At 46.9% G+C, this 21,918-nt stretch overlaps 1 protein-coding gene across 2 annotated transcripts in view; it reads left to right on the top strand.

Moving 5' to 3' along the window:
• Positions 1 to 616, top strand: part of RGS9 (regulator of G protein signaling 9) — a 64,993-nt gene extending 64,377 nt beyond the window's left edge. For both annotated transcript variants that reach the window (XM_032870784.1, XM_032870785.1), the window contains exon 19: positions 200 to 616. In XM_032870784.1, coding sequence (XP_032726675.1) covers positions 200 to 350 — 151 coding nt within the window. In that variant the 3' untranslated portion in view covers positions 351 to 616. The remainder of the gene's footprint in view (positions 1 to 199) is intronic.
• The last annotated feature ends 21,302 nt before the right edge of the window (positions 617 to 21,918 follow it).

The following is a 21,918-nucleotide window of genomic DNA, read 5'->3' on the forward strand; positions in this document are numbered from 1 at the left end:
TCTTTTGACTCAGCCTTAATTCAGCAGGAAAATAGGAGTCCCTTGCCTCTGCCAGCAAAAGAGATCCCTTGAGCCATTTGTTGCACCCAAAGCTTTTGGCAAATACACCTGCGTGTCACCCTTCTCCGGGGATGTGAGCGAAGCGAGGACTTGGTGTCCTTCCTGTCCCTATGCACTTGCTTTCTTTTTGTGCCTGAAGCTTTTTCCAGATCAAAGTGGACGTGCCTGCGCGGAGCGGGGCCTGCCTGATGGACCCGGAGGACGGCGGGACAGGAGACTCGGGTGACCAGGCCATAGAGAAGGAGGTCATCTGCCCCTGGGAGAGCCTGGCCCAGGGGAAAGCCAGCTGAGCCAGGGGCCCCGGACCAAGACGACGCTCCCGGCGGACCCCGCCAGATGGGACCATGGGCACCCTTGCCCTCGAACCAAAGTGCATTGCGATCACATTTGGGGGCCAGAGAGACAAGATGGGTTGGGTTATGGGGACGTGTGCGCTGGCTGGGGTCCGGATGGCCAATTCCTACCCTTCTCCTGACCTTCCCTCCCTTGGGCAGAAGAAAGGCACGTGGATCAGACGACTTGACTTGCTGCCTTAAAACTGATAAAAGGTTAACTTGTAAGGGTCTTTTAGATCGGAATGTTAGTGTGTGTCCGGTTTTATTAGTTAGTTAGGAGCTACTACTTGTGAGTTTATGTGTTAAACTCATTTCTTCTTTGGTGTTAGGGACAAAGGGACATTGAGTCACTGTCAAGAACTCCTTCCCTGTCTGCATGGGTTTGTGCGTGACACTCATCCGCGGAGCTCCCCAGAGTGTGACACCATGCAGGAAAGGGGGTGCTGGGGAAAGGCATCTTTCTAGAATGCCAGGTGTGTTGTTTCAGATCCACCAAGAAGTAGAGACAAGATGGGATTAGATGGGGATGGATTGGGGGAAACAACTGTGAAGCATGAAGAATGGAAGCCGGAGAAGGGGATGAGGACCTTCAGAGCATGTGCGGGGCTGGCCTCTGGGGAAGCAGGCAGGGAGAGTCTCAGATGGCAGTGCAGCTCCCAGAAAGTTTTAGCCACACTGCTGGGGTGTCCCTGAGGCAAAGTCACCATTGGAGGTGTCCTCTGTCTGGCAGGAATAGTTCTGCCTTAAGACTTCCACATGCAAGGTCGTTGACTGATGACACCTTGGGGGAAGCCTGGTCCTGGCAAGGACACACGGGTGGCCATCTGTCCATATGTTCCCTGCGGCAGGAGATCTGAGCGCTCATGTTCCTATTCAATGCATGCAATCTGGTAGGCACCTGGAGGTGGTGCCCCACCCTTTTCTCCCGGTTGTTTACTCAACAAGTATTAATTGAGTCCCCCTCTGTGCCAGGCACCATGCTAGGTCCTGGGCATGCAGCTGTGGGTAAGACTCCTTGCCTCCTGGAATTCGTCTAGAGTTGTGGTTCCCAACCAAGGACAGCGTTGCCTCTAGCGGACACTGAGGAGTGTCTTGAGACGTTTTTGGGTGCAAGGAATGCTACTGGCATCCAGGGGTAGAGGGCAGGGATGCGGCTGAGATTCCACAGAGCACAGGGTGAGTGTCCTACCCCGTCACTAGAGAAGGTGATCTTGCCCAGCACATGAAGTGGCCTTGCTGAGAGCTCCTAGAACAGAGGTTACAGGTTACGTCCGGGGCTGCTGGCCACGTGCTGCTTGTCTCTGGTTTCTGCTCAAAGCCCTGATGTGTTACCTGAAGGGGTCCTGCTGGATTCTGAGTGGATTAAACAGTGGGTTGAGGTTCAGGGCTACACGATAAAACAAAAAAACAAAACAAAACAAAACAAAACCAAAACTGGAAAACCTTTCTTAAAAGTTGCACGGAAAGTTCTCACAGGAAAAAAAATTCAAGTGTGTTGCCAAACCGCTCGTTGTGCCCCTCCCCTTAGTCCTTGGCTTCATCAGATTTCGATCAGTAGACGAGAGCCCCTCACTTACTTTGAATGTTGGACAACTTACCTTATCGAGCCCATGCACCCTGGGGCTACTGAGTCACCCGTCCTGATACGGAGCCTGAATGGTGACGAGGTGCACGGCCCACACCTGGGCTTGCTGACCATGCAGGGAAACACCGATGATTTCGTACGTAGGGAGCATCTCGTTTTACATTCTATGGAATCTGCTCCTGGAGGCTCGAGAGTCACTCATTCAGGGGTAAGGAAACTTCTTCCAGAGAGTACAGAGACTGGGCTGGATCTTTCTTGAAAGGCGAGTAGGTCGATCATTTGGTGTCTTTATTTGCAAAGCTGGTCCAACACGAGATCACAGGCAAAGCAATCCAGACCTTTCATCTACCAGTGGCCAGCATGCCCAGACTCGCACCCTACAGCTATGGGGCTCCGCTCCTAAGCCCCCAGGGACCTAAAGAGAAACCAAGCCCACCGGAATCTTCAGCATCAAATACTGAAGGCTGCAGCATTTGCTGGTCGGATTAGGTGAGGTCCAGGCTCAAGTGCAGTAACCGAGAGACCCAGAAGGAAGGAAGGAAGGGATTCGAACATGAAGGAGTTTTTGACTCTGTGACATCATTGCCCAAAGCGGGGAGGCAGACAATGGTGAGTGGATTCCAGGGAAAAGAAGAGATCTAAGGACTCCATCCATCCCCTAGTCACTGGCACGATCATTCTCCACCTTGTCTGGATGTTAGAATCTGCTGGAACCTTGAAAGATCTTGATGCTCAGGCCACACCCAGTCCAATCAAGTCAGGGTCTCTGGAGGTGGAGCCCTGGCATGAGGATTTTTGAAGACACTTTCCCAGATGATTCCCATGTCCAGATAAGCTCAAGAACCACCAGCCCGGGGTAGTGATTGAAGCTGGTTCCCCACCCCCACGTCCATGTTCACACTCAGAGAGACAGCAGGAAAGGAGAAAGTAGAGGGGCCTTGAGTTCACAACCTAGAAGTAGCAGCTGCCATTTCCACTGGCCTCCCGTTGGTCTGTGCTTGTTCGCATGGCCACACCTAGCCAAAAGGATGCTGGGAAATGTAGTCTCTGGTTAGGTTGGCTTGTCACTGGCTAACCTTCTGGAGGTTCCAACAGTAGGAGGAAGATGGGTAGGACAGATATTGGGGGAGCTCAGTCTTTCCCCCACTGAAACGATTACACAGTCTTGGTGGAGGGAACGGAAAGTAGGTGGTGGGAAAAGGGAGAAAGTAGGAGATGTGGCAAGAGAAGCTGGGAGTAGCTGATTCATTTGCATTTGGCCAAATCTTTGTTCAATATCTACAAAACGCAGCTCTGCTCTATTCTGCAGCTGGGCGGCTCTGCCTTCATCCAGATGAAAACCAAACACCAGGGGAGGGGCGAGAAGCGCAGCCAGTTCTCTCATGGGGCTCCCTTATTGCTCAGAGGCAAGCCGGGGAAGTCAGATCCACGGGTCATTGGTATACGCAGGACTACAGGATACTCGAGTCCTGCCCGGCCCCTTCCCAGCATGGGACAGCTCCTTGATTCCTTGATCTGTGAGCTGGGGGCTGCTCACTGGACCGTCTCCATAGGGTTGTTTGAAGTCACACAAAATGCAATGACACATATGAAACTTTTTGCCTGTTCAGAACTTTATAGGGTGCAAGAAGGAACAACTTTATCCACCAGCCCTCCCCACCCTCCTCTCCCTGTAAACCTACACTGTTGAGTGAGTTTGGTTTTCCAGCCCTGGATGAAAGCTCTGGCGCGTCCCATAACTTTCCTGGTCGCTTTCAGTTAATAAATCCTCCAAGCACCGTCAGTGACAATGTAGCTCTGTCCACATGCCATTCAGATGTCAGCGTCATGAGCGAAACTCAGAACTTCATCCAAAGGTAAAGCTCCTTCCCTCCTCCAGCTTGAACTGAGCCAGACTGGGGAAGGGAGTCAGTTTCTTCTCTCTTTCCTGTGTTGCTCTGCTTTCCTTCTTCCCCACTCACCATGTAGCCTGTGGCTCCTGGAGGGGTGGGCTGGTGAGCCAGAAAGTTCTTAGTTGGCGGTCCCAAAAGCATCATCGGTCATGATGGTTGCTGGGATCCTCCTGCGGGCTCTTCCTTAGCTGGGGTTTTCCTGGATTCCTGGGATCTTCTGGTCTCAGCCTCCTTGGTCAGAAGGGACCACGAGTCTCCTCCAGCTGGCTGCATGAGAAATTCATCCCATGGTCCACATCTCGGCTGTGATCACACCCCTGGATGCTGGGGCAAGAGTCAAATGTCTATGCACCAGCTTCCTGCTATCCAGATCCTTCAGACCCTGGCATCCTTGCCCCTGCCGGGCAGCCCTGCCCTATTTCTCCACTCTCTGCTGCATGGCTTTACCTGACCTCAGCTTTCTTCTGGTTCCCTTCCTCTCACTCTGCACAAGTAAGTCCTCTGAGTGACTCATAAAACTCCTTTCTTAGCTTAATAGAGAGGCAAGCACCCTCATCCCAGCGAAAGGGTTTTCGAGAATGACTTTGGACCACCCCCTGTGCTAGTCATGCCCACGTGTTTGGATCTCGTTGGCCAGTGCTTGGCACCTAGTTTTCTTCTTGGCCTCTGTGGCCACAGCAGAAATGGAGACAGAATAACTCCTATTTTATTTAACATTCCGTTATGTTTGTCACAGTGTCACGAGGGCGCTCATTTTCTTTCTCTTAAAAAGCTATGAGCAGAACAATGTCTTTGGGAGTGCTAAGGTGGTTGTGCCTTTGCCTCCTGGAGAGGGGACTCTTGATGGCTTATTTGAAGCTGTGAATTTGTTGAAACTGAGAGGAGACAGTGCTGCCCCTTGCTTTTTTTGCCAGGAAAGAAAAGAATAAATATTTAAGGAGACTGTGCCAGCCAAATACTGTAGGGTCCCTGGATGTGGAGAAGGTGAGCAGGGGAGGGGGAGGGGACACGGGGTCTCCACTCCTGTCAACCTCAGAGGCCCAGCCCCGCTGCTCTGGGCATAGTCTCCTCACGCTTCACCAGAAGAGGGAGTCCATAGCTCACAGATCCCCAAAGAGAGGAGGCTAGGATTTCCCCGTAGGAATTCAGATCCCAGCTCTGGAGGCTTGGAGGGGACTTAGAGAGAGGTGCAGATTGGGGGGTGGGGTGGGGGGCAGCAAGAGGGCCCGGGCCTCCCCTCTGAGTTTTGTTTTCCTGTTCCCGCGCCAGAGCCCCTGGAACTGGTGGAGGCGGGGACTTTGCCAGAGAAGCTTCTTGCTTATTGCTCTTGGCTGTGTCCCCACCTCTACCCCCCACCCGACAAGGTTCTCCTGGCTGCTGTGCTCTGGTGGGGACGACGGGCTGATGCTCTGTTCCTACTGGACTTGGGTGAGGGTTGTGATTCTGTAGAAAAGTCCCACAGAAAGAGCCTCTCTCCTCTGCTCACAGATCGGTGATAGAATTCTACTTTTTGAGGGCTTCCTCTGCGCAAATCTCTGTCCCCTAGGACTGGGAGCTGACAGGGCCTCATTCAGGCTCCACTTCCCAGCCCCAGTGATCTGTCAGACCCTCTGGAGGGGAGGCTGGAGGCCTGGGACAGCCAGAGGGCCTGGAGCATGGAGGTATTTAGGGCAAATACATGGTATCAGAAAACAAGCTTTTCAACCTCTCTGCTGATGGAAGTGAACTGTGTGTGGCCATATGACAGGGGACTGAGGGCGGAACAGGTTCATTTGCTTCTCACCCAGTTGAACAAGGGTAGTCAAAGGTTCCTGTGAGTAGGAGGAGCGTAGTAGGGTATCAGCATCCATTCATGTCCACGGAGGGGTGGAGTCCTGCCATGTGCAGAGAGGTGTGTTCGTACACACGGGTGGGACCACGTGTGTATACCATGGGCCGTGGTGCGTGGAGGATCTGTGTGGGGCACACAGGGCATGCCGTGGGTGGGGGGTTGGCACCGGCTGCAGACACCACACTGTGTATACCTAGCACCACAGTCACTCGGCAGTGAACTTGGAAACCATGGCACACATGGAGAGCACCCTAGGAATGTTCTTGAGAAGCTGGATGTTTATGGAGAACACCTCTGTCTCTTTGACCCAAACATTCAGGGAGAGGTGGACACAGTGTGTTAGACGAGGGGGCTGGGGTGCAGTGAGGTTCAACGGACAAGGTCAAGACCAAGCTCCGGACTGGTCCCAGCACATGTACAGTGGATCTCTTCTTGGAACCTTCAGAAAGAAATCCTTCTTCATTGTCCATCTCCCAGCCAGCTTTGGTAACCCCTGTTCCTCCTTCTCAGCCCAGAGGAAGCCACCAAGCTCTCCTGTCCCGAAGTTCTCTAAGGGATCTGGATGGCCCCGGTTCAAGATGACATTTAAAGACTCGTCCCGTGAGTTCCTGCTTGAATTCAATCCTCACTATAGCACCACTGGGGGACAGCACCACTGGGGGACAGCACCACTGCCCTCATTTGAAGATGTGATTTCCCACTTACAGCTGGTAGGATCACTACCACGGATGCCTAGTGCACTTGATTTTCTGTGTTTGTGCATTATATTTAAATGTTGGAATTAAAAATATGCCTAGAATTAACTCATGTCTACATTTTGCCCTAATTACTTGTGATGTTTTAAAAAATCATGGCATCTGTCAGCACTTTTTTCAGTAAATATCTCAGTCATCAAATATTTTAGACCTTGCAAGTTATAGTTGATTTCTGTCACATATTCTTCTTTTAGAAAAACAACCAAAAAAATAAATAAATAAATAAAAATCTTGGAACACCTGGATGGCTCAGTTGGTCGAGTGTCTGACTTTTGATCTCATCTCAGGTCTCAATTTCAGTATCTTGAGTTCAGGTCCTGCATTGGGTTCCATACTGGGCATGGAGCCTACTTAAAAAAAAAAAAAAAAAAAAGTAAAACCTTCCTATACCTGACAAGGGCTTAATATCCAGAATACACGAAGAACTCCTACAGCTCAACCACAGAAATGCCTACAACCCAATGAAAAAATGAGTGAAGGATTTGCATAAGTATTTCTCCAAAGAAGATATGCAAATATACACTGAAGATATGAAAAGATGCCTTAATATCACAAATCTGTAGGTGAATGCAAATTAAGACCACAGTGATTTACTACTTCATATCAGTTAGGGTAGCTACTATCAGATAATCCCCAAACCACAAGTGTTGGCAAGGTGTGGAGAAGCTGGAGCCCTTGTGTGCTGTTGGGGAGCATAAAATAGAACAACCACCGGGCACCTGGGTGGCTCAGTGGGTTAAGCATCTACCTTCAGCTCAGGTTATGATCTCAAGGTCAGGGAATTGAGCCCCACATCAGGCTCCCTGCTCAGCGGGGAGTCTGCTTCTCCCTCTCCCTTACTTGTGCGCATGCTCTCGCTTTCTCTCTGCACCAAATAAATTTTAAAAATCTTTTAAAAAAATGGTACAGCCACCATGGAAAACAGTATGGTGGTTCTACAAAAAGTTAAAATCAGAATCACCCTATGATCCAGCAAGAAAAAAAATACCATATGATTCCACTTACATGAGGTCCCTAGAGTAGTCAGAGTCACAAAAACGGAAAGTAGAACAGAGGTTTGCCAGCGGCTGGGGGAGGGGGATGGGAAGTTATTGCTTCCTCACCTCCCGTTATTAAACAATCATTGTTTAACAGAGCTTCAGTCTGGGAAGCTGAGAAAGCCACAGAGACGGGCGGTGGTAACAGGTGCGTAACAATGTGGATGTACTTCCCGCCTCCGAACGGTACACTTACGAATGGTTAAAGTGGTAATGTTTATGTCATGTGTATTTTACCACAATAAAAAAATATAAACAGTGTTCCTACCACAAGGGCCATAGGAAAACGGGCTGCTGACCAGATTTAGCTCAAGGTTCAAAACTTGCCAACCTTTGTTCTATGTTGTGAGTTCATTATGGTTTTTTAAAAAATGAGTCATTGTGATTGTTACCATTGTGTCTTGCAGTCAGTGCTTACTTAGCTTCAGCTCTACATGTACCCAGCTCTTTGCTCACCTCTGCCCCTAGTACCCTACTTTTTCCTTTCAAGTCCTGTTTTCTTTGTACTGAGGTTATCTTGAGTGATTCTTTCATTGATGGCTTGGAGAAGCAAACTGAGTTTTCTGCTTAAAAATGTGCCCTATTCTTATCTTTCTCATTACCATTTAATGATGGGTTGTCTGAGTAAAGAAGGATAGGTTGAGGGGCACCTAGCTGGCTCAGTCAGTGGATCATGTGATTCTTGGTCTCTGGGTTGTGAGTTCCAGCCCCACACTGGGCATAGAATTTTTTTTTTTCTTAAAAAAAAAAAAAAAGGATGAGTGGTTAAGAGTAATTTCCCCTCTGCCCTTCAGAAATTATGTCATCATCTGTTGCCCAGTCTTGCTGCTGCTGAGACATCCAATTGCTGTCATTTTATAGATTTTCTCTTCTACTTTCTGAGCATTGGTCTTTGTCTTGAGCGTTCTGTAGTTCTCCTGCAGCACGTCTAGGAATGGATGTGCTCGTGGGTATCCTGCTCTGGTGGTTCTTCCTTGGTCTGAGGACTCAGGTCTGGTTTTCAGTCTCAAAATTCTCACCCATTAACTGTTCGAATGTTTCTCCTTCCTCCCCATTCTCTCTGTTTCTCTTTTGGCAGCTCCTATTATATGTTTGTTATACCTTGGACAGAAGTCCCTCCTTTTTTCTGAGTCCCTTTTCCTGGCCTGAGCAGCCCTTCTGGTATCCCAGCTTGAAGAAGTGGTCTTAGGTCAAGTCATCTAAGTCTCTGGGTCCCCAGCAGCCCCCTACTGCTCTCCTTCAGGGCCTTTGTCATTTCTATCTTCATTCAATATGTTTTCTACATTTTATAACAGAGGGGAGTCCACGTTAGCTCAGCTTTCCTCTTGCTGGGACTAGAAGTCCACCCAGGGCCTTTCTTTTTACCACAACACAGCCACACAGCCATCTCTCTCTCTCTCTCTCTCTCCTATTATTATATATATATATATTTCATATATGTGTGTGTATGTGCGTGTGTATTTCCCTCTTCCTTGTAGCACCATTTTAATAAGGACCTCTGGTTCAAGGAAGTGCATCTCCAAACTTAGGATGGTAGGCCCCAAACATGCTGTGGAAATAATTTAGGGGCATGGAGATTTACAGTCAGTGAATGTCTTATGAGGTTGACTCTGGTTGTGACTCTGCCATGAAATGCTTCTTCACTTTCCATCATAAACACACAAATGAGTCTATACTATCTGCCTTCAACATTCCATCCATCCATCCATCCATCCATCCATCCATCCATCCACCCATCCACCCATGCCTCCAATCGTCCATCCAACTGACGGGATCCATTCAGACAGCTGATGTGGTACAAAGCTCAACTTAGAAAACATCTAAACAGACAGCAGACACAGAGAAAAAATATCTAAACCTCTTTCTTCCTGACTTAAACAATGCTTCTCAAAAACATGCTCTCCATAAATCCCCTCTCCGGGAGGTTTACAGCTGGAGAAGAGATGGACCTCTTGTACCTGAATGAGAAATTACATAACAAAACCTCACCAAAATTTTCTATGCCTTTCATTCTTTTTGCTGGTTTTTCCCTGCTTGTTTCTCATTATTTCCCACCATTTGCTTTTCCTTGAAATGCTAACCTCTCTTCCTATTAGGATGATATATAAACCCTTAACTTTAGCTCTTTGAGAAGACATTTCCTTTTTTCTTTTTTTAAAAGATTTATTTATTTATTTTAGAGACAGAGAGAGAACACATGAGCCAGGGCTGGGGGGAGGGGCAGAGAGTGAGAGAGAAGGAGAGAAGCAGACTCCCACTGAGTGCAGAGCCCAATGCAGGGCTCGACCTCACCATCATCCTGAGATCATGACCTGAGCAGAAGTCAAGAGTTTGCCACTTAACCAACTGAGCTACCCAGGTGCCCCAGGTGCCATTTCTTTGTGTGCTTTCATGCATATTAATAAACTTTGTCTTTTCTCTGTTAATCTGAGGATTAATCTCTGTTAATCTGTTAGTCTTTCTTTTGTCAGTTAATTTTCAGGCCCCCCTCAATCCCTGAACAGAAGTTGGTAGAGGGAAAAACTTTTTCATCTCCTAACATTTCTATCCATCCTTCCTTCCATCTATCCATCCATCCAACTATCCATCCAAGTTTCACCAAGTTCCTACTAGATACTTTGTATGCTCTCATGACTGAAGTAAGTCCTGTTCTTAAGGATTCATAGTTGAGTTGGAAAGCATCATTTTAAGGTAAGAGTTAGAGTACACTGCATTGGCAGGGGTGTAAGAGCATGACAGCTAGCAGCACACTGCCTGGTGTGTACTGCTCTTGTCTGCTACAGGAAAGATCCAGGTCCCACTCTCTCCTAGCTGAGTGACCTAAGCATTTTATTAAAGCTCTCCAAACCTCAGTTCTCTCCCATAAAATTTAAATCAGGGTAATACCTGCCTTGTACAAGGGCGAGAAGATTATGAGCTAATTTGTGTAAAAAGCTCAGATCAGTGCTTGATGAATATTTGCTATTTTTATATATGAGGTGGTACTGAAGCAAAAAAGAACCTCTAGAAAGTCTTGTTGGCCCCAGAATGTGGCTCTGTGTATGTGTTGGGCTAGTGTGTGGAAAGTTTTAGTTCCCGTGAGGAACATGTAGTAGGAAAGGCCAGGAACATACAAAAATAATCTCAAAACACTCACCTTCAATTAAATACAACAGAACATGGTGAGATGTTACTCATTTGAAACAAGAGGGTGCAGAATGAAGGAGACATCCACCTCAGTAAGAAGCCGACATAAAATATCTTCTGGGATCCAGCTCCTGGAGACCCAAGGAGCAAGGAAGGAGCAGAATGTATTTCAGCCAGCAGGAAACATGGCTATGCACCCCAAGAGGACAATGAGCTTTGTACCTAGTTGGGTCCAAGCACTCGGCCCACATGAATAACTTTCATTGTGTGTGTTACTTAGACATCAGAACAACCTAGATTGCTGAGTTCTCTGCTTTCCTATAAACCCCCAGCTCTGGTCCTTCCCTGGGCCAGTCCTCAATGCTTTCTCATTCTCCTTTGGCTTCAAGGCAAGGAGATTTTGAAGCATTGTAGTAACATGGCACTCCTGGGATTTTTGGACAAGCCTCTAGATTACTGGAGGGCATGCCTCTGTCACTATGTCACGGTTGTCATTGAATTTTATTTATATGGCTCATTTCTCTCATCCTAATAAATGTCAACAACAGGAACTCTAAAAGGCAGGAGTCATAGCCACAGCTTGATCTTTGTCCAGAGCCCAAGGCAGTGTCTAACTCAGTTTGGGGGAGCGGGGTGTTGAAGATGTTGGATCATCTATTAAGATAAACACCTCCTGATTATTCAACAAATGCCCACATATACATCGCTTTGTAAATTAAGGCTAATATTGTGAATCAGTGGCCTTTTTACTACTTTTTTTTTTTTTTTACATCTCTAGTATTTTTGTTGAAATAGGATGAAAAGTCAATGACTTCATGGGAATTAGTGGCCTGAGATTTTTAGTGTCTTTTTTTTTTTTTCCCAAAAAAATAACCTTATTGGTAACTTTACTGAAATATTAGTCATACTGGATTAGGGTGGGCCCTGAATCCAATGACTGGAATCCTTCTAATAAGAGGAGATGACGCACGGGGACACACACCGCTGTGTGAAGACAGGCACAGATGGGACTGGTGTGGCTGTAAGCCGGGGATTGCTGAGAGTTGCTGGGGCCATCAGAAGCTGGGAGGGGCACGGAAGGAGCCACCCCTAGATCCTTCAGAGGGGGCTGGACCCTGCCGACACCTTGGACGTCTGGCTCCCTGAAGTGGGAGAGAATACTTTCTTGTTCTTTTAAGCCACCCAGTTTGAGGTCCTTTGTTATAGGAGCTCTGGGAAGCTAATACATTACGCTTACAACATGCCTTGATTATTCTATAAGTGAATATTAAATTGTTTCCAATTTTTCATGACAACAGTGTTGTCATGAACACCAGGTGCATTCCTGGGACAAAAGTGAACAAGAGGCAATCGCTGGGTTAAAAAGCGAGCTTATGTCACAGACCAATCCACCATGCCAGATTGCTGTTTTAGAAGTCTATATGCATTTAGATTTCTACCAACATGAATGTACGAGGGCAATCATTTTCTGAGAGAGCTGATATTGGCACTGTGATCCTGTCTGTGCTGGTGTTTACTCAGTCAGTTGTGAGGCCACAGGGAGTCAAACACATTCTTCTAGAGCCCAGTGCTCGAAGCTGAGAATGTCAGGGGCTGCGGTCTCCCTGGGAGGATAGGACAGTGGGGACAACCACAGCTTCCCTGCCTGTCCTCTGGGACGTCCCAGCCTTGCCAGGGCTTTGGCTGTCTGTTTGGCGCCCCCATTATGGATTCGTGTCTTGTATGTAGCTTTATGGGAAGTGAGGGAATCTTTGTGATGACCTCAGTTGCAATACACTTTGTGTTGTTTCAGTATGTGAATTATCTTCCCGAGAGATGGTGATGTCTTCAGGATTGGGTAGTACTTCAGTCATCTTTGTGTGGATGCAAAAGGCAGAGAGAAGTATGGGTTCTTGGAAGGGAGAAAAGCAAGGAGCTGTCTATATAGAGCTTCCGTGTTAGGCTTGTGTCCTTGAGGCTGCTGGTGCCCCCCATGGCTTCCCCAGCAATGTACTCTATTTCTGGAGACATAAATGTGACCACCCCCTTCTCTCCCCATATCAGGTGTCAGGATGTCAGCTACTGGCTGGGACTGTCCTGATGCCCCCCCTCCATGACTCAGGTCCCTCAGGTGCATTCTGGACCCTCATTGTGGGGAGTCTGGTCCTGGAGAGGCTGGCTCCAGGCTTGGGGAACTAGAAGAGCAGGTTCTGCAGATGACTGCTTAAAATTCACGTTGCCATAGCAGCATGGCGTTAGGCCACGGGTGATCCGTGATCCGGCTGCACAGAGCTTTGATCTCAGGGAAGGCAGAGTTTCTTTTTTGCTCTTAAGCTGGTTCCAAGGGGACACTGCCTTGGGGTCAAACTTTGGCTTTGCTCCTGGGCCTGGGGATTGTCCCAGAAGCAGAAAGCTGGGGACAGGAAGACAGAGAACGAGGCTCTCAGAAGTCGGCTAAGCTTTGAGACTGAGATTCTGGTCTGGAGGAGTTGGTTTGAAACCCTCAGGGCAAGAGATCTCTGTCTGAAGCAAGAGCAGTTGGATTGGTCTGTACTGAGGGGATGCACACGCCCTCCTTGACTTGAGAGGAAAGCACACACGTGGTGATGTGCGTGTGTTTTTCATAGCAGAGCGGAGGAAGAGGTAGATGTGGCCTGGCTCAGGGAGTCTCAGCAACAGCGACATTTTAAGGATTCGTTCAACACCCATTAGGAGGACTTAATGTGTGCTTGTCACTGGGGGATACAAGGATGGTCACGTGGCTTCCATGCTCAAGAACTTTTCAAGCTATGAGGACACTAAGATATGCATTAAAATAGTACAAAGCAGGATGTGGTCAATGGCTTAGAGAATACAGAGATTCAAAGTGGGGAGAATCATGCCACTGGTGCCATCGGGGTTTTCAGAGGTGAGTTTAGGTTGAACCTTACATGACAAGGAGAAGAAAAGGAAAGCACTCCTGTTGGAGGGGACCATGAGGACAATGGTGTGGCAAGGGGAGGGAGGGAGGATGTGCTTGAGAACAGTGAGGATTCCATTTTATTAAAGGGACATGGGAAAGAAAGTTTTAAACTTAGGTTGGTCCCAGGGCTGAGTTCAGGAGACACTTCAGTTGATAGGCAATGGGGAGCCATGGGGAGCTTTTGAGCCTGTAGATGGCTGACTGGAGCTGCATTTTTCAACAATCAGTCTGGGGGCAGGGATCAAATGGGCTGAGAAGTAAGTTTTTCAGATCTCCCCAGGACTGCAGCAGGAAGGGGACAGCACTCTGGTGACAGCAATGAGGCTGGAGAGAACAGTCCAAGGAGTTGAACAGACCTGGAGCGTGACTTTGGGGAAAGAACAGGGTGAAGTCTGGCTGACATATGGAACCCAGGGCACTAGAGAGTGGAGTGGCCATGGGAAGGGACTAGGAAATCAGGCAGGAAGATAAACTCACGACATTTGAAAATGTCGAATGTGTTCCCGGGATAGGAGACAGGGAGGGAGAGGTCAATTTTGTGGACTCCCTCATGGACATAATGAAAATACAGAAGGCCTGGGAATAGATGGGGGTGTTGAGGGACAGAGTAGAGAGAGAGAAGACAAAAGATATAAAAGCAGAACCTGGAGGAGTGGGGGTGAGGATGGCAAGAGGCAGGGTTGCCTGGCGGCACTGAGAACCCACTGGTGGCTGGAGAACCTCACTGTCCACCAAGGGTGCCCAGGACGGTTGGGAGTGGTGTGGCTGCTCCGTGTCAGAGTTCCACAGGCAGATGCCTCAGCTCCGCTACTAACTTACATGTCCAAACATGTCCTTCAGTCCGTTCTCCCTGTAGGCCAACTCTACATATCTGACCTCACAAAGTCACATTTTGCTGACCTTCTCCTTTTTTTCCAAGACATAGTTGTAACTTTCTGGTGACATCACTCCTATATAATATGTAGGAAAACATGCTTTATCCTTGAAAAACTTTTTCTTGTACATTTCTCCCCACTTCCTCCATCCTTCACATGTGATGACGGACATACAAGTGATAATATTATTTTTCCTTCCCTCGTACATATTTATGATCATTTATGTACCATCTGTATCTCAGTGGTTCCTTAACCACATCACTAAAGACTTTTTTATACTCCATTCCACCCACATTTACCAGATTTGGAAGGAGTTTAGAAAGGGCGTTTCTTTAGCATTTCCCCATTTTATTAATTAAAAATTATGTAGCTCCCAATGAGCCCTTCTGATCCTTAGCTCTTCTGATATTTTCAGGTTGCTGCAAGGATTCTCGCACTGCTGGAAATTGGTGTGAGAGGTGGAAGGACCGGGGATAAAGCTAGTGGGGTAAGCCAGATAATGAATGCATTCTAATTATGAGAGTTTTCTATGAATACAGTGGGATAGGGTAGAATTTGCATGTTTGAAATTTCTCTCTAACAGTGATGTGTGGGGAAAATGGATTAACTGAACTAAGGGAGTGGCAATGAGGATGGAGAAAAACAAAGAGTTGAGAGATGTGTAGGTAGTAGAATCAACAGAACTTGGGGGACCATTGGGATACAGGAAAGTGAGGGTCAAGGATAAGAAGACAGTGTTTAGAGGAATTGAATTCAGGTTGAGAATGTGGCAAAGTAAGGTCACATGGACTTCAAAAGAAGCAGTCTACACAGCACTCTATGCTAGAAGGAATATATGTGTTCAGGGACATTTATTAGCCAGGGTATAAATTCATTCATTCAAATATCAATGCCATAAACATTGATCGGACATTAGATATATAGGAAACTGTCCCTTCCCTTGAGAAACTGAATGTCTCCTTAGGAAGACAGATGTAAAAATAAATGTCATTATAATCTATCCTAGTAACAAGATATACAAAGTTCATTTTTGTATACTTCCCTCAAGTTCAATTTGTTGCACATATAACACTTTCTCATAAGTTTTGCTAAGTATTTCTGCTGTCCCTACACTCACGTCATGATATTTTACTCATTATAATAGTTTTATACCATCTTAATCATTCTACCCTTTAAAAAAAAAGATTTATTTATTTATTTTAGAAAGAGAGAGATAGAGAACGAGAGAGAGCACAAACTGTGGGAGGGGGAGAGGGAAACAGAGAATCTCAAGCAGACTCCCTGCTGAGTGCCGAGCTCAATGCGGGGCTCAATCTTAGGACCCTGAGATCATGACCTGAGCTGAAATCAAGAGTTAGCCACTTAACTGACTGAGCCACCCAGGTATCTCTATTATTTTCGCTAATAATGCAATAAGAGTTGAGACTGGAGTTGGAAAAGGAGAAGAAAAATATTATTTGTAAATAATACAATTGTAACTACAGAAAACTCAAAAGAATCACCTAAACTTACTTAAATCAATTAAGAAAGTAAGAGGATTAAAGACAATAATTCAAAATTCAGTGATTTTTCTGGTTTACTAGTGTGGTAGATTTACTATTTGTATAAAAATTTTCTTTCCTTCCCCAATCTTGCAATGACTTCCCTCCCTGAGAACCATGTGATTTGCTTTGACCAATGGGAGTGGGAGAGAAAATGACAATGTGCCAACTACTGGCTGAGGTCCTAAGAAGCACAACAAGTTTCCAACAAGATCTCTTGGACCTTCTGCCCTCCAGACTGAGAAGAGCATATCCCAGATGAGCCCAGCTCTTTCGGATCATGTCCAGGAATGAGGACCAGAACCCAAACAAAGCCTGGAGCCCAGTCATGTCAACTAATTCTAACCAAGATCAGACAAACTGCAGCCATAAGGTGTGAAATACATGTTTGCAGGGCAAGTATCTGAAACACAATATGCACTACAGCACCCCAAGCCCTCTAAGTTATCAAACATGGAGAATGGTTAAGTGAATCATGGTACTTCAACGTTGCAGCCATTAAAATTATTGTTATCGATGGCATTTAATGATGTATGAAAATGTTTATACTATGATAAAGAAAATAGCAGAATATAAAACTGACTATACAATATGCTTTTAGCAATAGAAAAATGCAATTAAAAACTAAATTGTGTGTGAGGTAGTTGTTTTGATGACTTATCTAAAAAGCAGGCACATTTTCCCCTTTAGAACAGTGGTTGCAAATTGTCAGTCATGGGTTGAATTTGGTCTACAATCATATCTGGCACAGTGTTTTAAAAATAAAATTCATCTTCAACATTTTAAAATTGAGCTATTTTACATGTAAATTCTGGTTTCCATGTCTTTGAAAATGCCAGTTCCTCTTGAAGATCTGGAATCAATGTTCTCCCATGGTCACTCCCAATGAGACCTGAGTAGCGGCTCTCTCAGCTAGGAAGTGTGCCTTCCCATGACTTTTTTATTACATGGTACCTCAGTTACATTACACATTACCCACTTTGCCCCTGTAGGCGTTTGCTTGTGCAATCCCTTATTACACACTGAATTTAATCCTTGGATTTTGTCAGAGCATCAAAAGCTATTTCCCTCAACCACACCACTTGGGCTCCTTGCCATCAGCTTATGGAATTCGTTACTATCATCTTTGCAAGAAGCCATTGAGGATGTGGTTCTCTACAATCCACAGGAAAAAAATGTTCTCTGCACTTAATGCCAGAAAATACTTCTTCTTCTCCCTGGTCATGATTTTGTTTTTAAAGCTCATAGATGCCATGAGTCATAAGACCAATCATGGCTCTGAGAGTGCTGGCTTCTGGGAAGATCAGAGCCAAATCTTTCATAAAGTACAACGTGTCCAAACCATATGATATACATTGTATGTACAAAAAAGAATGGAAGAAGATGCAGTAAAGCATCAACAGCAATGTTGTAGGTGGGTTTCCTAAAAGCAGACCCTGAGATGAGGACCCACGTGCTAGTGATTTATTATGGAAGTGCTTCTAGTAAAACTAGTCAAACAGGGGGGAAAGCGGACAGGGAAGGGGCAGAAGCCAAGTAAGGATGGATTTCAGAAGAATGGTGAGTAACTTCAGAATCTGTCCCAGGGGAGTTCTGAAATGTAAGCCATGCCTCACAGGATTTCATGTCTCTTTCTGTATAATCTTCCAGGAACTTCCACCTTTCTGTACGTTTGGTCAAAGTCCACCAATTTAAATGTTAATTTCATCCAAAAAAAAAAAAATCTTCACAGAAACATGGAGATTAACTTACCAAATATCTAGGCATCATGGCCCAGGTGAGTTGACACATTAAACCAACCATCACACTAGGACAAGTTCTCATTTCTGACTTGGTGGTTGACTGGTTGTCTGCTGTTTTCTAGCCAGCACTTTTTGCTTGTGTTTATCTTCCAGTCAGATCATCAGCACTGTAAGGGCCCTATTCCCGAAAGCACCAAGTGTGGTGACTGCCATTCGTGATAAGAAATACATTTTCCATGACAGAGCAGACACTGTTGATGCTCTATCTAGATTCCCTTGGTCTATTCCAAGGTCATCACAGACAGTTCCTCTGCATTCTGACAGCTGCTCTGTCTCTCAGCCAGAAGGTGTCCTCTGGCTAAGAGGACATACTTGGTCTATGTGTGGGGCATCCTAGAAGTGCTAGGGAGCTAATGCCCAGGTGAGACCCTAACCGAGGGAGGATAGACATTTGTGGACAAATGCTCCAGCTTCCATACCTCCAGGAGGACAACTCTGAGGCATTTCCACAGGGTCCCTTAAAGGGTCCCTGGAGGTTCGGGCTACAGTGGCTCGTAGTGGTAGCTCAGTCATTAATGCATGTTTCACTGGCTTTCCTCCTTTCCTGTCTCATTTACTTCACTATCTCACAATACTTTCTGGAATCATCCTCCCCACCCCCAAATAAACTACTTATCTCAAAGCCTTGTCTTAGGCTCTCTTTGGACGCAACGAGGTGGTGATGATACATTGTGATCTGGTATGCTCATCTCTGAAACAGAAGTTTTAAGAAACAATACTTAGTCCAATCTATTGAACGACTCTGATATTTTCTTTTCCTTTCTATTCTGCTGGACACGATCCACTGAAGTGACTTGATGACCCACTCATGGGTCTCAGCCTGCAGTCTGAAAACCACCATCCCAGACGGTGGGCCTGTGAACACCTGGGTCTTGGTCATAAGGGCAATTTGATAGTCGGACTCTTCCTTGGGGGCACAGTGAGCAGCTGACATCAGCTTGGGGGGACTTCCTACAGCCCGTGGATGTCTCCTTTTCATCAGATTTCAAACCAATGCTTCTGTCAAGGGTTACATCACTGGCCTCTGCTGACCATCCTGGCACACATCCAAACAGAAACAATGTCCCCCTTTTCTCTAAATTGTCCTTTGGGTCACCTCAGGGAAGACCAGAGCTGGGAGTGAGGGTGGGGAGAGCAATGAGGAAGGAGGAGGAGGAGGGGTGGATGTGGATTTTCAAAGGTCAGCTCCAGTATGGTTCGTGAACACTTGGAGATTTATTCCAAGGCCCTTTCCTGACTGGAAAAACAACAATAAAAGAAAGAAAGAAAAAAAAACCCAAACCCACAAGTGGGGTGGAAGTTGAAGAACACTTTAATTCATAAGGAAAAGGGCTTGAATAATTGATGCAGCCACCATGCCAAAGATAATCTCAGCCCTCTCTCTATCTCACAAAGACATTTAGCATTGATTGAGATCAAAGTACCTAGAACCCCCGCTGCTAGGCTGAAAGGCAAAACTCACAGCGGCCTTTCTCCGCTCTGATAATGTCGTCTTTATGTAGTTAATAAACTGCACACTTCAGTCAAACTATATCATTACAGAAGACTTAGGGAGCTAATAATTTAAAAGCAAAGAATTGCCTCTGTTCTTCACTTTGAACTAAACAACATTCTGTTGAATGAGGAGGACATCAAAGTCTTGTCACTATTACCAGTGTGGATTGAGCAGAAGGCCGCACAGAGTGGGTACTTCAGTCATCAAGAAAAAAAGAGAGAGAGAGAGAGAAAGAAAGAAAGAGAAAGATGAAAGATATTGGCTTTATCAACCCAAAGGCAGTACCAGGTGTTTTATTATTATTTTTTCTAGTATGCGAGCATCAGGTGGTTTGTTTATCAATGAGCGTCCTTGTTAAATGGATGTACATGACCTGGGGCAGACTCATCCTCTTTCATCTTGGCCCCGTTCTGAACTTTGTCTCGGCTACCTTCGTGTTCACCATCAGCCTCCCTATCTATCCTTCTTGCCACTTCCTGGTACCTCCAGTGCTGTTTCCTGGCTTCTGTGGTCCATCTTTGTGACGGGCGGGGAAGCCCCGTTTCCCTCTCTTGCTGGCTTGTAGGTCCTTGAATGGCTTGCTGGCCCCCACTTTGCCTCTAGGACACCACAGGCTGGCTGGGGGCGGGGGTGGCAGATATCCTGTGCACATGTATTTGGGGAGATGCAACCATTTGGAATAGGGGCTTTCTGGGACTGAGAACCCCATTCCAACAGCCCACATCCCCATCCTACCTGGCTCTGTTGGAGGTAGGTTTTTTTTTTTTTAATATTTATTTATTTGACAGAGGGAGGGATTACAATTAGGCAGAGAGGCAGACAGAGAGAGGGGAAAGCAGGCTCTCCGCTGGGCAGGGAGCCCGATATGGGGCTCGATCCCAGGACCCTGAGATCATGACCTGAGCTGAAGGCAGAGGCTTAACCCACTGAGCCACCCAGGTGCCCTTGGAGGTAGTTTTAAAGAGCGACATTCCATGTAGAACCTAAGCCCTCCCCCATGAACACCTCTACACGCACTATTGAAAGAGTCTCTTAGGACGGATTCGACATAAGGGCTACTCTTGTAGGTGATGTATTTGTGGAAGGAGGTTCTTGAAGAAGGACCTTTGAGGAATAAGGAGATAGGATAGAGGAAGAAGCCTAACAAAGACGGAGCTCAGCTTAACTCTGGTCTTAGCTCGTCCTTCGGGGCACTAAGGGGCTTGAATGACTCCATAGGTTGTCCCACTTTGAGGCGAGGGACTGACCTTTGTATCTTGTATCCATCAGCCATTGGCTGATGGGGGCAGCCCAACATTCCAGGTTCTTCCCAGGAATGTGGCTCCCGTTGGCGAAGGGCAATTCCCCAGGTAATGGTGCAGCGGTGAGCCCTTTGCTGTCAAGGTGGACCACAGCTGGGAGGCAGGTGCAGCAGCCCGGCAAAGAGGCCCTGGGCAGGGTAAATGGAGGGTAAGTCAAGTTCACGGTCAGAAGGCTTTAGAAGATGTACATATCATTTAATCCAGCAGTTTAGTGTCTTGGTTTGAATCCCGAGGAAAGTACAGATTTCTAAGAACCTGTGCTACTTACACCATCGCCTTCATCATCCTTGAACATGAGCTCACTGAGTGCCCTATGTATATTATCTCCTTCAAGTCTTTCAATGATTCTGTGAGGTATTGCCCGTGATTTCACATCAGGATGCTGGGGCTCGGAGAGGTTTTTACCCTTGCCTGCTGAGAGGGGCATGCCCCTGGGATGTTCACTGTAATATTACTTAGAGTACTAAGGATTTGGAAATAACATATTTCTCCAACCTTGGGAGCAGGAAGGTGAATAATTATACCTCCGTACTGTGGCATAGTATGCAGCCAATCAAAATGCCATAGGGACGCAGGGATGGGTCCCTAATGCTTTGTTAAGTGGAAAAGCTAGGTCACAAAGCAGCATCATACTGACCTGTGCATGTGTGAGTGCGCACGTGTGTGTGTGTGTGTGTCTGTCTGTCTGTGTGTGTGTATGTGTGTGTGTACAGTATTTTTGAAACATTAAGGGATACTTTTGTATCCGAATTTCCTTTTACCCTTTGCTGAACCTCCTCCCGACCCACTCTCCTTGGGCTTGAAGTTCAGCTCTTTGGTGCTTGCTGCCTCGGGGAAGGGATGTGAATAGAAAGCAGCAGAAAAGGAGAGTCAACAGGGGCTTCAGCAATAGAAGTCAGGGCGGATAACCCCCCCTGCCGCCCCCCCCAGTCCTGTTCCACCCCAGGAAAGATCCTCTGGGGTGGACAGGGGTAGGGAGTAGGGCTGGGGCATAAGGGGGAAAAAGGAGGGGATATGATGGGGCGGGAGGAGAACTGCTGAGAGCTTAGACGCTAGGGAGTTCCTGAGGAAACGTCCGGAGCCTTGTCTATCACTTGGCTGGGATGTTGGGAGCTCCCCCGAGGTCAAAGGTTCCAAGAACCAAGGGGACCTGATGCCAAATCCTGAGAGGATTTTGACCCCCTAAGAGGGAACACTGTGGGTAGAGGGTCCGGTGATGAGACCTCAGTTCACCTTCTGCGACAAACTCTGCCTTGTCCCCGCGCTCCAGGGGACCCACGAGGCAGAGGCACTGGACCTGTGGGGCCTGCAGAAGGAAGTGAGGGGCTCCAGGCAGCAAACC

This window comes from Lontra canadensis, unplaced genomic scaffold (assembly GCF_010015895.1).
Source record: "Lontra canadensis isolate GAN:19392208 unplaced genomic scaffold, GSC_riverotter_1.0 scaffold41, whole genome shotgun sequence".
Taxonomy (NCBI): Eukaryota; Metazoa; Chordata; class Mammalia; order Carnivora; family Mustelidae; genus Lontra; species Lontra canadensis.